Genomic DNA, 15,688 nt, shown 5'->3' with positions numbered 1-15,688 from the left:
TAAACTGATTGTTATTCCACAGAGGTGTAAATTGGGAAAGAGTCAAAGGTTCCTTCATATGTTTGTGTGCTGTGTACCAGATGTTAATACTGTTTCTCAAAAAAGGGTTTCTTGTTTGTTTCATTAGTGTTTTTAAATCTGCCGAATATATATAACTATTTAATGGTAGTTCTTGAATAGATTGTTGTTCAATATTGGTCCAGGCTGGGGGTGAGTCTTCACAAAAGTAATGGGAGCATGATGTTAACTGGGCAGCCATATAATACCATTTCAGGTTTGGCAGTTGAAGACCACCCCTTTCATAAGGTAGATATAGTAGCTTAAGTCGAAGTCTTGCTTTCCTATTATTCCAAATAAATTGACTAAACAATTTATTCAAGTTATCGAAAAATGTTTGTGGTAATGGCAGGGGAATTGTTTGGAAGCAATAAAGGAATTTAGGTAAGATTGACATTTTTAGAATATGTATTCTTCCGATCATTGATATGGGTAAGTTTGACCAGCGATTTAGAGTGTCTGTAACTTCATCTACCAGGGGGTTATAGTTAATTCTAACAAGATTATTTAGGTCCGTTGTGATTTTAATACCTAAGTACTTAAAATTATCCTTGGCAATAGTAAAATCTGTGTGTACAGGGGGTCTCTCTCTTTCCTCTTTGTTCAGAAACATGAGCATTGATTTCTCATTATTAATTTTATAGCCCGAGAATCCACCAAAGTCTTTAATTGTATTAATCAAGTTGGGAATTGTGTTCTTTAAATCTGTAAGGAAGAATATGATATCATCAGCAAATAATGAAATGAGGTGGATTTTACTTCCAGCCTTGATGCCCGATATGTTTTGATGATTTCTCACAGCCAAAGCCAAAGGTTCCAGTGCTAATGTAAAAAGTAATGGGGAGAGAGGACACCACTGTCTAGTGGATCGTTGTAGGTTAAAGGGTTTTGAAATATTATTATTGGTTAAAATTTGACCTGTAGGACTTGTACAGGACTGTCTCAGAAAATTAGAATATTGTGATAAAGTTCTTTATTTTCTGAAATGCAATTAAAAAAACAAAAATGTCATACATTCTGGATTCATTACAAATCAACTGAGATATTTCAAGCCTTTTATTATTTTAATATTGCTGATTATGGCTTACAGCTTAAGAAAACTCAAAAATCCTATCTCAAAATATTAGAATATTTCCTCAGACCAAGTAAAAAAACCAAATTATAACAGCAAAACAAAATCAAACATTTGAAAATGTCCATTAATGCACTCAGTACTTGGTTGGGAATCCTTTTGCACGAATTACTGCATCAATGCGGCGTGGCATGGAGGCAATCAGCCTGTGGCATTGCTGAGGTGTTATGGATGCCCAGGATGCTTCAATAGCGGCCTTTAGCTCATTTGCATTGTTGGGTCTGGTGTCTTTCAGCTTCTTCTTGACAATACCCCACAAATTCTCAATGGGGTTCAGGTCAGGGGAATTGGCAGGCCAATCGAGGACAGTAATGCCATGGTCAGTACACCAGTTACTGGTGGTTTTGGCACTGTGGGCAGGTGCCAGATCATGCTGGAAAATGAAATCATCATCTCCATAGAGCTTTTCAGCAAAAGGAAGCATGTAGTGCTCTAAAATCTCTTGGTACACAGCTGCATTTACTCTGGACTTGAAGAGACACAGTGGACCAACACCAGCAGCTGACATGGCTCCCCAAACCATCGCTGACTGTGGGAACTTCACACTGGATTTCAAGCAACTTGGATTTTGCTCCTCTCCAGCCTTTCTTCAGACTCTGGCGCCTTGACTTCCAAATGAAATACAAAACTTGCTTTCGTCTGAAAAGAGGACTTTGGACCACTCTCCAACTGTCCAGTGCTTCTTTTCCATAGCCCAAGTCAGACGCTTTTTCCGTTGTCTTGAGTTCAGAAGTGACTTGACCATGGGAATACGGCTATTGTAGCCCATTTCCCGGACACGTCTGTGAACAGTGGCTTTTGATACCTGGACTCCAGCTTCAGTCCACTGTCTTTGAAGCTCCCCGAAATTCTGGAAGCGGCTCTTCTTCACAATGCTGTTCAGCCTGCGGTCATCTCTCTTGGTTGTGCAGCGTTTCCTGCCACATTTCTCCCTTCCAACAGACTTTTTGTGAATGTGCTTTGAAACTGCACTCTGTGAACAGCCTGCTCTTTGAGACATTTCATTTTGTGTCTTACCCTCCTGATGGAGTCAATGATGGTCCTCTGGACAGCAGTCAGATCAGCAGTCTTCCCCATACTTGTGATTTATGGTGCATTCACACCGGACGCGTCGCAAGCGTCGTGAGCGGCGCTTTTCTATGCAAAGTCTATGGTGGACGAGCGTCGTGGAGCGGCGGGCGGCGGGGCGGCGCATCAGGAGCGTCATGAGCGTCGCTTTTCCAGCGTTTCGAGCGTCGACGCCCACGACGCTCGTCCCCGGCGTCAGGAGCGTCGTGAGCGTCGCTTTTTGAGAGTTGGGAAAACTGAACTTTCGACGCGCTGCCGCTGAGCGTCAACCAATCAGAGACGATCCCTCCGGTGCTACGTCACTACGAGTGATCCGAGCACCGATGCGGGCCAACCAGCCAGTGTTGCTAACTTGACGACTTTCTCGCTAAATCTGGCGACTTTCCAAAGCCTCTTGGCGACGTTTTTTTGTCAAAAGCAACTAGCGACAAATCTAGCGACCTTCTCTGGTGCTCTGGAGACGTGACAGGACGTCTCGTTGCTGTCGTCAATGAGCAGCGGGTGCTGCGTGAGCCCCTCCCCCGTCCCAAAGCGCTCACAAGCGGTCAGTCTCAGCAGCGCTCCCTGCTGCAGTCAGAGCAGAGAGGAGCAGAGCAGCCAATAGCGACTTTTCCGACGACGACGCGGTCTAGCTTTATTTAACAAATAAAGCCAAGCCGCTCTCCTGATGCCATCCGCCATAGCTGGAAACAGAAATCAGCCTCCAGCGCGCCAATTAACTGACGTGCATCAAGAGCGTCGCGAGCGTCGCGAGCTTTGTGACCACCCGGTGTCAAGCGTCGTGTTTAAAGCGTCACAAGCGTCAGCTTCGAGGCGTCCCGAGCGTCGACGACGCCCGCGACGCGTCCGGTGTGAATGCCCCATTAGTTTACTGAACCAAGCTGAGTGTTTTTCAAGGCTCAGGAAACACTTGCAGGTGTTTCGAGTTATTTAGACGATTCAAGTGATTAGTTAAATAGCCTACTAGTATACTTTTTCATGATATTCTAATATTTTGAGATAGGATTTTTGAGTTTTCTTAAGCTGTAAACCATAATCAGCAATATTAAAATAATAAAAGGCTTGAAATATTTCAGTTGATTTGTAATGAATCCAGAATGTATGACATTTTTGTTTTTTTAATTGCATTTCAGAAAATAAGGAACTTTATCACAATATTCTAATTTTCTGAGACAGTCCTGTATATAACAGATTAATCCATACATCACTATTAATGTTTGTAAATCAATTAAATCCTTCAATTTTAATAGTCTTGACATCAGAAATAGTTTTGCTGCATGTTCTTTTGAAGCGGCTTTATTAATTATTCTAAGAGCCCTCTTTTGTAAAATAGCTAAAGCTAATAGATGAGTAGGATATGAATTACCCCAAACCTCCAAACAATATATCAAATACGGTAAAATTAAAGAACAGTATAATATTCTCAATGCATTATAATAGAACAAATACTTAACTTTACTCATCACACTTTTAAAAACATATTTAAAGAGCTTTCTTGTCAGTCATTAGTGGACTGAATGTGATCACGTGACAGGATCATTCAGCCAGCAAAGAAAAGCCTGAGGGGGAAGTTTGGCAGTGTGTGAGTGTGTGTGTGTGTGTGAGAGAGAGAGAGAGGGAGAGAGAGAAGGAGCACTGCTAGGCTGATGACTCAGAGGAGGCTGATTCTGATGTAATCCTGCAGCCAGCCTCTCTTTCCAGTATCGTCTATGTTAGAGTCATTGTTTACTTCCCTGCTGGAAGTCAGCCATTCTTCCTTGTAATTCTGTGTCATACGTGGACGTTTTTCCTGATTTCTCCTCCATGATTATCATTACAAAAGAACTTAAACGTTAGCTGTGAGGACCAAACTGAACACACTTTAAGATCAAAAATCTAAAAAGTTTTCTTTAAAAATCAGAGTTGAGCCTCACGCAGTTCTTCAGTCATTTTATTTTTACTTTCAGTTTTAAACATTCACAGTTTCACTTTTTATATGACCAACAAAAGACTCTCATTTTTCCCTCAACTATTATCAAACATTCAGAAATTTTACAAACAAAACAAATGAAAGTGACATTTAAACATGTTAATATTTTATTTTACTAAAAATAACACTTGATTCTTTTGTCTAGAGTTTTTTTTTTTTTTGGTGTGGTGCTGATATGACATGAAAACCAAAACTAAAAAGTTATTTTTGAACAACTACATGCCAGAAGGTTTTCCTGAAGTTTTAGTGTGTGTAGCTTATATTGTAGCTGCACTGTACAATATGGAGCGGGGTGTGTGTGTGTGTGTGTGTGTGTGTGTGTGTGTGTGTGTGTGTGTGTGTGTGTGTGTGTGTGTGTGTGTGTGTGTGTGTGTTTAAGACTTAAATAAGCTTTGCCTCATCCTTTTCTTTTTTTTATTATACTGTCTGTATTCATGCAGGTATGAGTAAGTTACATGAAGTGTGTCGATCAATGTGAATGTAGGTCTGCAAAAATGTTTATGAATGTTATGATGTTTATGTCTGAAATAAGTTTCCACCCTCACTGGTGAACTGAAACAATAAAAAATCTTTGAAACCAAGTCTGCACAAATAAGCATCAATGTTGTATAAATAATTGAAATCAAAAGGCGTCAGGCTGTTTCCTTCTTCCTGCTTTATTGCAGAATGCCATCAGGCCCCCTGTCTGTCGGACGCGCGTGGTTTTGGTCAGCTTTCTGCATGTTCACTGCCTGGGAGACGGAGCGTCTTCATCGCCAGGGCGCATGCGCAGTGTTTCATGCTGCTCCTGTGGTGCAGATCGACAGCAATGGCCACGAGGAGTAAAACTGACATCTAATTTCTACTTCAGACAAACTGAGGCACACGGGCTGCGAGGGATTATTGCCTCCTCGAACGGATTATAGCAGAGGAAGTTTAAGTAAACATCTTAATCAATAATACTGAAATCTTCTCAGTCACGTGGTCAGGCCTGGCCAATCGGAGCGAGCCAGGTCCAACGGAAAGTATGTCCTTTGTTCGGATATTTGTCCAACTTTATCTTCAAATCTGAGCAGAAATCTTCATGCACATCACAGGATATGGACAAACAGGAAGTATTTTCTGAGGAGGGATCACAGTGGAAACGTTTTGGTGTCTTTTTTTCCGCGGAATGCCACGTGTTCCAGTTTTTTTTTTCTTTTGTGAACAACAGGACGTGGAGGCAGATTTCATCACATGACTCCCCTCCCCCACCCGGCGCAGGGACTGAGGGAAGAAGGCGGACATGTTGGAGGGAAATGTGTTGGTTAAAAAGTATCGAGGTGGGAGACCAGAAGAATTGATGAAGAAAGGTTTTACATTACTTTGGGATTTACCAGTCGATATTTTAACTCAAGAATTTAATGTGGTATTTTTAACATTGTATTTTAATTTTTTTATGATTTTGTTATTTTAAATGAGAATTTGTTTAAGTAATTTTTTTGTGTTTCTAGTCTTACAGGTTGTTTTTAAATCAGTTATTTTTTTTCAGTGAAACCCTCGATGGCTCCTTTCAGTGACATTGTTGTGAATTAGTAACCTTGGTGTGGGGGATGGGCGGCAGTGGTTAGGTAACCTTTTTGTGTGGTCTTGTTTTTCAGGTTTTTTTTATTAAGTGACAGTTTCGGTTGAATTTAACATGGTTTTAAAGTTTTCAGGTATATTTTTGCGATTTTTTTGTAGTTTACTATCTTGAAACTCTAAACTGTGTGGAATTTTACTTTTACATCAATAATATACAGTTATTATCTTAATGTTTTCAGTGATGTTGGTGATCGTTTTGAATGTTTCCTTTTAATGTTAAATTGGAATTAATTCAGTTTGAGGTCAGTATGGAAAACTGCTGTGTCATTCACTGGAGTTGATAGGCTCTCTGGCAGTATTAGGTTGGCTTGTTTTTCATTGATTGTTGTTGTGCCTTTCTGTGTTTGTTAGGTAAATACAGGCGATAAGTTTTCTTTTGTAGATGTGAAGATTTAGGTGTTCAGTATTTGTGTGCCCTTGAGATACTTGTTTGTGGGCCAAGAAGGCCTTTCTGTCTGTGTAGTTTTGTGGCCTTTTCCTTTGGATCAAACGACGATTTTATATTCTCCTGTATGGAAATAAGAGACAAGTATCCCGTATCTTATGTTGTCGTTCAATATTTAGCTGCGTTTACGGTAAATAATTCGGTTTTACATTGTTAGAATCGTGTTTAAAGATGGCGGCGGGGAGCCTGTTCTCAAAGGCAGAAATGCGGATATTCTGGTAAGTAGGAGCTCGTGGGGAGAGGCCCCCGGCTCCTCGCTGGTGCGCGTGACCTGGAAGAATGACCAATAGGCGTCTTGGTATTCATCCGCCAAGCCCGCGTTGTAGCCGTTTGGACCAATCCGCGCAGCCGCTTAGCACACGTTGACGTAATGTAATATGATAAGGAGAAGGCGGCTGCGCTGCCCTCGCTTTTTGTGAAGAAGTTTATGGCGGAGCCAGTCGCAGGCCGCAGTGTTTGATACGGAATAGAGCGGGCCAATAGTATCGCGTTGCTCCTTTGACTGACAGCAAGAACACTCGAACAGGTTGGCCCGAAAGCTTGCCAGTCGAGAACTGGCAATCTGGGGCGGGGCGACTTTGACAGACATCATGAGCAGCGAATGAGGTTTCTGGGGGCGGGGACTTTCTGCGTCACTTTGACCAATAGGAGGCGTTCTCGGTCTATAAAATAACGGGTGTAGTCGCAACGTCGCCATTTCAACGAAGCAGACAGCAAGGAGGTCGTCGTGGCGGGGAGCTTTTCATATTGCCGAGCGGAGACGGATCCTATCTTTAAAGAGAATCCGGATCCATCCTGATGGATATGGCTCTTAACTCGCCCCTTGACAGGTATCTATCGGTAAAACTGATTCTCAGCTTTCCATCAGGGGTGATATTGTAACGTTTTAGACAAATATGATAAAAATATTGACGTTGAAGGACTGTGTTTACAGCGGTACGAGTGAAAGGGAGGGAATGGACTCATTCTTCCCCAGGAGGAAGATTAATCGCGTCATTTAAGCGACCTCCGTATCAAGGAATAAAAATATCTTTGCAGGTTTTATTCAAAATGCGATTGTTGATTGTGCTCCGCCGCCCGGCGCCATCTTCACGGCGCCTGTGCCGTTGGCCGCTCTCTCCCGCTGCCTGCCAGTCGCTGTTAGCATTGCTAGCATTAGCGCTGCCTTACCGAGCCCCTCACGACAGACATTACAGCGGCTCGCCTGCTGTTCGCGGCCGAACGTCGCTTTATTCAACTATGGACTACTCTCCGCTTTGTGCCTGTTACGCAGGGTGAAGTGGAATATCGATGTAGCGGACTTGTACGGTCAACATCCGCTCCCGTTGTTGGTAAATGACCAAAAGATGCACTAGTAAGAACGGTTTCAGCTCGATTCATATATTCGTCGTTGCACTAAAATACGATTTACAGTCAAGCTGCCGCTTGATTTGTCGTTTTGTTGTTGTAGCCATGTGACAGTCGGGGGTGTTTTGATCGTCGGCAGCGTTGCTTCCATTGAGCTGTTTTTGTCTCCAGAGGTTCTCATTGTGTAAACGGAGTTCGCCTCCTGCTCCAGTCCGGCTTGTCCATGTGTTTGGGAGTTTCAGTGGTTGCCTGGTTACACAGCTCAGTGTCACTCGGTCTAGACGGGCAGTAAGGAGCTTCTAGAACTGCAGTCGGTCTGTTTCTGTTACACCCTCAAGTATAAATATATCATTGTGAAACTAATTTTTTTTTTATAGCCAATTTTTTTTTTTCCTTCTGTTACTCTCATGTAAATGAATAATTATTTTCTAATAAAGTACCCTAACTGTCAAATGTGTTTGAAGAAGTTGTATCATTGAAAATAACCTGTTAGAAGTGGATCCTTGCCTGCTGTCCTCCGGTACCTCCATCTACACATTCATTGAACTATTGACTATTCAAATAAATTTGCATCAGTAACTCCAAGGACACGCAAGAGGAATGGCAGGTTTTTAATTTATTTAAAAATAGAGATTTAAATCTCAGCTGGATAAACAAACAGTCCCATGTGAAGTGTGTTTTGAGGGGTTTGTAGGAAATGACCCTCTCTGTCCTTGGAAGTTTGGCCTTGCAGTCATTGTGTCAGTGAGCCAGCAGGTCAAGCTGTGGTGAGTTCAGGTTAATGATGAAGGGAACTGCGACTTCGCAGTCATTCATTCAGGGGTAATCCATCACACATTACCACACACTGCAAATAGTTTGGTGTATGAGCCCCAGTTAAAGTTTGTGAATGTCTCTCCAGAGAAGGGATTTAATTCTTAGGTTTGCATTGTTTTGGGTCTTCACTGCATGCTCGGAGGATTCTGTTGGTCAGGGTGAGTACTTTGGGTCAGTTGTGCCACTGATGTTGGACAGGTTGCATCATTGGATGCCAATGGTAAGTCAGGTGAATTTATTTTCTGAACAGATGTTTGGCTCTTGAAAAAGGAGCAGGTGCTGAAGCCGTCATCTGTTGATTTTAGTCGGTGAGATTATTTTCCTTGATAAGACAGACCTGTGTCAGACTGCTGTTTGTCCCAGAAGGCTTCAGCCACGTGACGGGTACATTTGAACAACACGCGAAAGTGGGTCAGCATGCGTTGGCTCCTGCTTTACATACGGTCAATTTCTGAAATAACTCATTACTGTAACAGAAGCTGCAAGCTGCACTCTACCCACAATCCTATGGGAGAGCCTTTTTTTTTCCCAAGTGGAAGAGGTGGGAGTGCACGGAGGAGGAAGTGACAGTCACGCTCGCTCTCCAGGCTCTCGCTGCATTAATGTCACTTGAGCACACAGTGGTGGAAATTACTGGAAGCTCTTAATCTATTGGTACAATTAGAACTAGACTCATTTCATCCTGGAATGTTTTTTTTTTTTAAACCCGAGTTTATAAATAGCATCAGTTTGCTTCTTTTTTTTTTTGTACATGTCATCTGAAAGACGGATTATGAGTGCACAACGGAAAGTGTTGTACATCTGGTGCCTGTTGTCCAGGTTTGTTCTGAGGTTTGTAGTTCAATGATTTACTCGAGTAGGGCCGGTAAAAGTCAGCATTTTCTTCATGTGTTGGTGATGGCTGGCCTCATTCTCTGTTCTTCAGTTCCCATGTCGGCCTGGATGTTGGCATGCTGGGGATCACCATGGATCAAGGCTCTGGCGCGGCAGGGAAACGCATCCGGAAACCTTCGCTGCTCTACGAGGGCTTTGAGAGTCCCGGGATGCCCCCCGTCAGCCACATGGTCCAGTCCGGACCACCACAGCCTGCAGTCAAAGACCCCAACAGGCAGGGACGGATGACCAACCAGCTGCAGTTCCTGCAGAAAGTCCTGCTGAAGTCTCTGTGGAGGCACCACTTCGCCTGGCCCTTCCACGAACCGGTCGACGCAGTCAAGCTCAACTTACCTGTGAGTGTGCGCGTCCTTACAGAGCATCAGCGCTCACTGTGAACGGCGCTCAGCTCTTCATGATGTCTCAATTCCTCTGCGTGTCTTTGCACAGGACTATCATAAGATCATCAAATGTCCCATGGACATGGGGACGATTAAGAAGAGACTAGAGAACAACTTTTACCGCAGTGCCAGTGAGTGCATGCAGGATTTCAACACCATGTTTACCAACTGCTACATTTACAACAAGGTGAGCTGCTGTTGAGCTGATCAAACACACTGTGAGAGCGGTTCACGTTTGCATGGCTGAATGTATAAAACATGGCTTTTGTTGAATTTTGCAGCCCACAGATGACATTGTACTGATGGCCCAGTCTCTGGAAAAGGCCTTCCTGCAGAAAGTGGCTCAGATGCCTCAGGAGGAGCTGGAGCTGCCTCCCCCTCCTCCGCGCAGCAAGCCGGCCAAGTCCAGCCGCAAGAGCAAAGGTACAGGGCCGACTTATTCCTTCCTCACACTGAATGTTCGCGCTACATCTGCAGGGTCTTATATTCTGACATGAGTGTCAATAATTTGTATGTATATTGACTCCTGTTTTCCCATCATGCTCCTCTTCCCTTGTAGTTTCTGGAGGCGTGACGACAGCTCATCAAGTACCAGCGGTTTCCCAGTCGGCGTACTCTCCTCCGACCCCGGAAACGCCCGACTCCATCCTCTCCACCCCCCCTCAGACGCTGCTGACCAAGAGCTTGCCTCTTTCCCTTCAGACTGAACAGAGCATCCCGATGGCCGGCCTGCCGCCCACGCAGCCCACTGCCAAGGTGACCGGGCGAGCGCTCTGTGGTTTCAGCTCGCATCCGGACCGTGCACGTTAACAGATCAGTGTCCGTCCTGTGTCTCGCAGAAAAAAGGAGTGAAGCGGAAGGCCGACACGACCACTCCGACCACCATGGCCATGCCCATCATGAGCACCATGGGCGTCAGCGGCATCGGCCTGGGGATGGGAGGAGGCCACGACTCCCCGCTCACGCTCACCTCGCTCGGGGTGGATCACAGCTCGGCGCTGGGGATGAACGCCGGCCTCGGCCTGGGGATGGGCCAGGGGATGAACATGGGGGTGAACGTGGGGATGGGCATGGGGGTCAGCATGGGGATGGGCCGAGGGGGGATCATGGGAATGGGCCCCAAGGCCACGGCGGCCAGCAGGAGAGGGGTGAGCGGAAGACCCATCAAACCTCCCAAGAAGGATCTGCCGGACTCCATCCTGCCGCCGCCGGTGCGTCGCAGCAAGCTGAGCCCGCAGCTCCGCTACTGCAGCGGCGTCCTGAAGGAGCTGCTGTCCAAGAAGCACGCGGCCTACGCCTGGCCGTTCTACAAGCCCGTCGACGCCACGTCGCTCGGCCTCCACGACTACCACGACATCATCAAACAGCCCATGGACCTCAGCACCATCAAGGTCAGTTCAGGGCTGGAGCGCGTCCAGGAGGCGGCGTCCTGCGGGAAAGCTCCTCATGCGTCACACTGACAGATGATTTTAAAGATTTTATTTCTCGTTTTCAGCGGAAGATGGACAGCAGGGAGTACCGAGACTCTCAGCAGTTCTCTGCCGACATCAGACTGATGTTTTCAAACTGCTACAAGTACAACCCTCCGGACCATGACGTGGTGGCCATGGCCAGGAAGCTGCAGGTAAAACAAGTCGAGGCTACGCTGAAGTGTCTGCAGCGGCTCCAACATGGCCGAGTTCTGACTCCATGTGCTGTTTTCTCGCTGCAGGATGTGTTTGAGTTCTGCTTCGCCAAGATGCCAGACGAGCCTCCGGCCCCGCCCAGCTCCTCCTCGTCCTCTTCCTCCTCTTCATCGTCATCAGAGAGCGAGCTCAGCAGTGAGAGTGAGGAGAGCGAGAGCAGCCCGAGCTCGGACTCTGAGGAGGAGCGAGCCAACCGGCTGGCGGAGCTGCAGGAGCAGGTCGGTGCCGCGTCGCCACGCCGACGGGGGGGGGGAATGGCCGTCAGACGCTCTGCTGAAATTCGTCTGCTCTCTCTTTGCTGTGCAGCTGAAGGCCGTGCACGAGCAGCTCACCGCGCTCTCCCAGGGCCCCATCGTCAAGCCCAAGAAGAAGAAGGAGAAGAAAGACAAGAAGAAGAAGAAAAAGGTGGAGAAGGACAAACACCGCAGGATGGACGAGGAGCTGCCGTCTGTCAAGCCCGCCAAGGCCCCCAAAACCAGCAAGACCCCCAAAGCCAAGAGCAGCAGAGGCGTGTCCTGCCCTGTGATGCCCATGAAGAAGGCTCCCAGCAAGAAAACCAACAAGAGCAAGTGAGTGCTGCCCCCTGCTGGACAGAGCTGCAGCCTGCTTCCTCCCGGACGGAGAACAGAGTGTCCTGCCTCCAGATGGCGGTGAGGCCTCCGTCCTCACAGTCTGTGCTCCTCTCTCTCCTCCCTCCAGGTCCAAAAAGGCCAACATGATGTTCAGCGTGCCGCAGCCGGTCCACGAGCCCCTGGTGGGTCACTTCGACTCCGACGAGGAGGAGGAGACGGCGCCCATGTCGTACGACGAGAAGCGGCAGCTCAGCCTGGACATCAACAAGCTCCCCGGGGAGAAGCTGGGCCGCGTGGTCTACATCATCCAGTCCAGGGAGCCCTCGCTGCGAGACACCAACCCCGAGGAGATCGAGATCGACTTCGAAACCCTGAAGCCGTCCACGCTCAGGGAGCTGGAGAGATACGTCATGACATGTCTGAGGAAGAAGCCCAGGAAGCCTTATGGTCAGTGTCTCTCACACACACACACACACACACACACACACACACACACACACACACACACACACACACACAGAGAGAGACACACACACACACTGCTACGGCTAGGCAAATTTTGTGATCATGATAAATTTCTGCTGTGAATCCATTTACCCAGTCATGGCTGTAATGTGTGCGACTGGTTCTCCTGGTCTCTCCTCCAAAGAGGCTGAACGACAGGATGACTCACTCTGCATTGATCTCAGCAGATCTGCATTTGGTTCACAGCAGGGTAAACGGAGCGAACGCTCCTAACAGGATCTTTGTCTCTGGAGAGGCGTAGCCACTGGGATACACACACACACACATACACACACACACTTCAGCGAGTGAGGAACAGGGTGAGGTACTGAGTAGAAATTCGGAGGAAAAAAGTGATTGCAAAGCCAAATATCAGTCAGATGAGTCCATCAACGAAGCCAGCCAGCTTGCTGAATTTGTATAAAAGTAGTGGCAACGCCACAGACGTTCCTGCTGACTGAGAGCAGAAGCACCAGGCCCAGTTTACCCAGCTGATGAATAAACTGTGAGATCCATCAGTCAACACTCACCCAGGCGTTTGGTCGACAGAGTCAATACAGACAGAACAGTGTGTGTTCTCCAAGTGGAGTTCTCCACATCAAAAGGAACGCTGGATAAGCTGAAAGGCCAGATTCTAGAGACATGCAGCTGTGTGACAGGCAGCCAGTGACAATATTATTTTTCTGTTGTTTTATATTAGAATTTCAAACGAGCTAATCTGTATTATTATGAACACTTGTAGCAAACGCTCAGCGCGTGCAGCATCATAGCTTGATGAAGATCAAGTTTACATTTCAGTGTCTTAACATTCTCAGAGGAGGCCATTTCTTTATTTTGTTTCTGTATTTATTCCTCCATAAACACTCTTCCCTGTTATTTTAGATTGTCTTTATTCATTGTATTGTTTAGTAAAAATGATTGTTACATTTCTCTGTAATAATCTTATTTAATGTATGTTAATGAAACTAGCTGATCTCTGGTTTCTATAATTTTTTAACAAAGATGCTTATATATGGAGAGGGTTTTCTCGCCGTATCGCCCGGCCAGTCTGCTGTAGTAATGCGTCGTCTCGCTCCCTGCAGCGGCGAGTAAGAAGAACAGCGCGGGGAAGTCCCGGGAGGAGCTGGCCCTGGAGAAGCAGCTGGAGCTGGAGAGGAGGCTGATGGACGTCAGCGGTCAGCTCAACTCCGGCAAGAAACCCGCCAAGACCAAACGTAAGTCCCGCCCGCTGCGTGGGCGGAGCGGGGACTCCAGGCAGCCAGCAGGCGGCCGAGCTCCGCTCTGCTGGGCGCTGTCCGTGGTGCTGAAGTCTGTTCTCTCTCTGTCCCACAGCAGAGAAGCCTGCGGCCGAGCCTCACGCGCAGCCGTCCAGACTGAGCGCCAGCAGCTCCTCCTCCGACTCCTCGTCCTCCTCGTCTTCGTCGTCCTCGTCGGACACCAGCGAGTCGGACTCGGGCTGAGAGTCTCCACGGCCGGAGGAGTCGCAGAGCGTCTCACCTTGAACTGTAGAGGAGCTGCGTCAGCGGGCCGGGCCGGGCCGGACCGGCGGCCTGAGGCTTCCCTCGACTCGGCACAAAGAGGTGGAGGGGGCGGGCGGAGGGATCAGGGTGCTACACCGGAGTCTGAGGACCTCTGGACAGAATGTCCCTCCTCCCGGCTCCGCCTCCATGCTGTATAGATCAGGTGTACAGTAGTTTTCTTTCATAAAGAAGAGATATTTATTTCCCTCATGCTGGGAAAGCTTGAACGTGGTGCGGCCGGAGCGTTTTGTGTTTGTTTTTTTTCCCCCGAGTGCTGCGGAGGGGGAAACGTGGGCGTGTGTGAATGTGAGCGCGGTATGAATGTGACCCGACACCACAGCTGCAGCCTTGTGAGTCCTCCTGGTTTTGACGCAGGCGTTGAAATGGCTCTGCAGTCTGCACGCAGAAGCACCTTGACTGAGTGAAACCCACTACCCTGCTTCCTCACGTCTCCATCCTCTGTACAGAAGCGTGACCCGGACATTTCTGTGGCCTGTCGTCTTCATTTCAGCTTCTCTTTGTAAACATGTTTGAGTTTTTCACCTTGTGACCAATCTGCTAATAAACAGTGAGGACGGTCGTCCGCTCACGCTGCCCAATAACAAACTGCTTCCTTTGACTTCTTTGACTTGAGCCACAGAAAAGAGCTGGAAGACCTCACTCCTTCATGTCTGCTTCTGTGGCGCCGTTCTCCTCACGGTGGTGGGAATATTCCAGACGCAAAGTGTGCGGGAGCTTTTCTCTGATGTTGATGTTTGGTACGACTAAACTGTTCTGAGTAAAGTGTTTCTTTAAATTGGATGTGGCTTGATTTTAGTTAGTCAGAAGTTATTTATTTAGAAGAGAAACCTTTATCCTGGAAGTTCTTCTCTTGGATCTGTAGAAGTGTCTGTTTTTCTTTCAGCTTCAGACTCTGAAGCGTCTCAGTCGGTTTCTTTTGTCTTCTAAACAAATGTTCCAGTTAGTTCAGAATGTGAAGCCTCTGTATGGACTCATCAGTCATCTCATGTACAGAAATAAACGGACATGTTGGTTCTTTCAGACTCTGGATGTTTGATTTCTCTGGAGGAAACACGTGAACTTCTTTCAGGCTTCTTGTTCATCCTCTGTCTCCATGGCGATCGTCCTTGTGTTCCAGCTTCTGGTCCTTCTTCCAGTGAGAAGCTCAGTTCTGTCCTCAGCTCAGCGTCCTGTCGAGTCTCCAGCAGGTGTGGAGTCCGTGTGAAGCTGGACTCTGTCTTCAGCTCTCCTCTCGTCTCCTGTCCATCCCTCTGGATCCTCACCACCTCTGCTGTCCTCTGGCGGATTACACTGAGCTTCCTGTCTGTCTGCACACTGGGAGGAAAATCGAGTTAAATGTGCAGCTCTAATACTTTATTATCTATTGGAATATGGGAGAGTTTGAACAAAGTAGCCTTTTTTCTTTTTAATCATTTATTCTTTGATTAACTAGAAGTGACTCATCGTGAAGAGAAAAGTTTGGAGAATTCCACAGACCAGCCAGCATGCAAACAGCCTTCAAATCTCTTCAGTTAGAAAATATTTATGTATATTTATGAGGTTAAAATGATTTTTATAACCCAGGTTTCCTGGAGCAATGTCAGCAGCAGACTTGGATTGTTTCAGGTGTTGCACTTAAGATTAGTTTTTGGAAACGAGTGAAGCAGCAAAACTTTGCAGGTTGAATTCCACTGACA

At 46.8% G+C, this 15,688-nt stretch overlaps 1 protein-coding gene across 5 annotated transcripts; it reads left to right on the top strand.

The window, feature by feature from the left end:
• The first annotated feature begins 5,021 nt into the window (after positions 1-5,021).
• Positions 5,022-15,028, top strand: brd2a (bromodomain containing 2a). 5 transcript variants are annotated; one of them, XM_030120178.1, is made up of 12 exons: positions 5,022-5,527; positions 9,362-9,665; positions 9,760-9,897; positions 9,992-10,133; positions 10,270-10,466; positions 10,550-11,101; positions 11,206-11,334; positions 11,422-11,613; positions 11,702-11,964; positions 12,095-12,414; positions 13,554-13,685; positions 13,804-15,028. In XM_030120178.1, the coding sequence occupies exons 2-12, from the start codon at positions 9,387-9,389 to the stop codon at positions 13,929-13,931; spliced, it is 2,472 nt and encodes an 823-aa protein (XP_029976038.1). In that variant the 5' UTR covers positions 5,022-5,527; positions 9,362-9,386; the 3' UTR covers positions 13,932-15,028. The 5 variants fall into 5 exon arrangements, with proteins under 5 accessions (XP_029976038.1, XP_029976037.1, XP_029976036.1 ...); XM_030120177.1 differs by having other exon boundaries at positions 5,022-5,557; XM_030120176.1 differs by having other exon boundaries at positions 5,022-7,103.
• The last annotated feature ends 660 nt before the right edge of the window (positions 15,029-15,688 follow it).

This window comes from Salarias fasciatus, chromosome 22 (genome assembly GCF_902148845.1).
Source record: "Salarias fasciatus chromosome 22, fSalaFa1.1, whole genome shotgun sequence".
NCBI classification, from domain to species: Eukaryota; Metazoa; Chordata; class Actinopteri; order Blenniiformes; family Blenniidae; genus Salarias; species Salarias fasciatus.
This window is presented reverse-complemented; position numbering and strand designations above follow the sequence as displayed.

What these genes read in the sequence shown, in the direction of transcription:
- brd2a (XM_030120174.1), top strand. Translation starts at nt 9,209, where the DNA reads ATGAGTGCACAACGGAAAGTGTTGTACATCTGGTGCCTGTTGTCCAGG. An exon ending in ACTGCTACATTTACAACAAG is followed by an intron (nt 9,898 to 9,991) that starts GTGAGCTGCTGT and finishes TGAATTTTGCAG; the next exon opens with CCCACAGATGACATTGTACT. An exon ending in GAAGCCCAGGAAGCCTTATG is followed by an intron (nt 12,415 to 13,553) that starts GTCAGTGTCTCT and finishes CGCTCCCTGCAG; the next exon opens with CGGCGAGTAAGAAGAACAGC.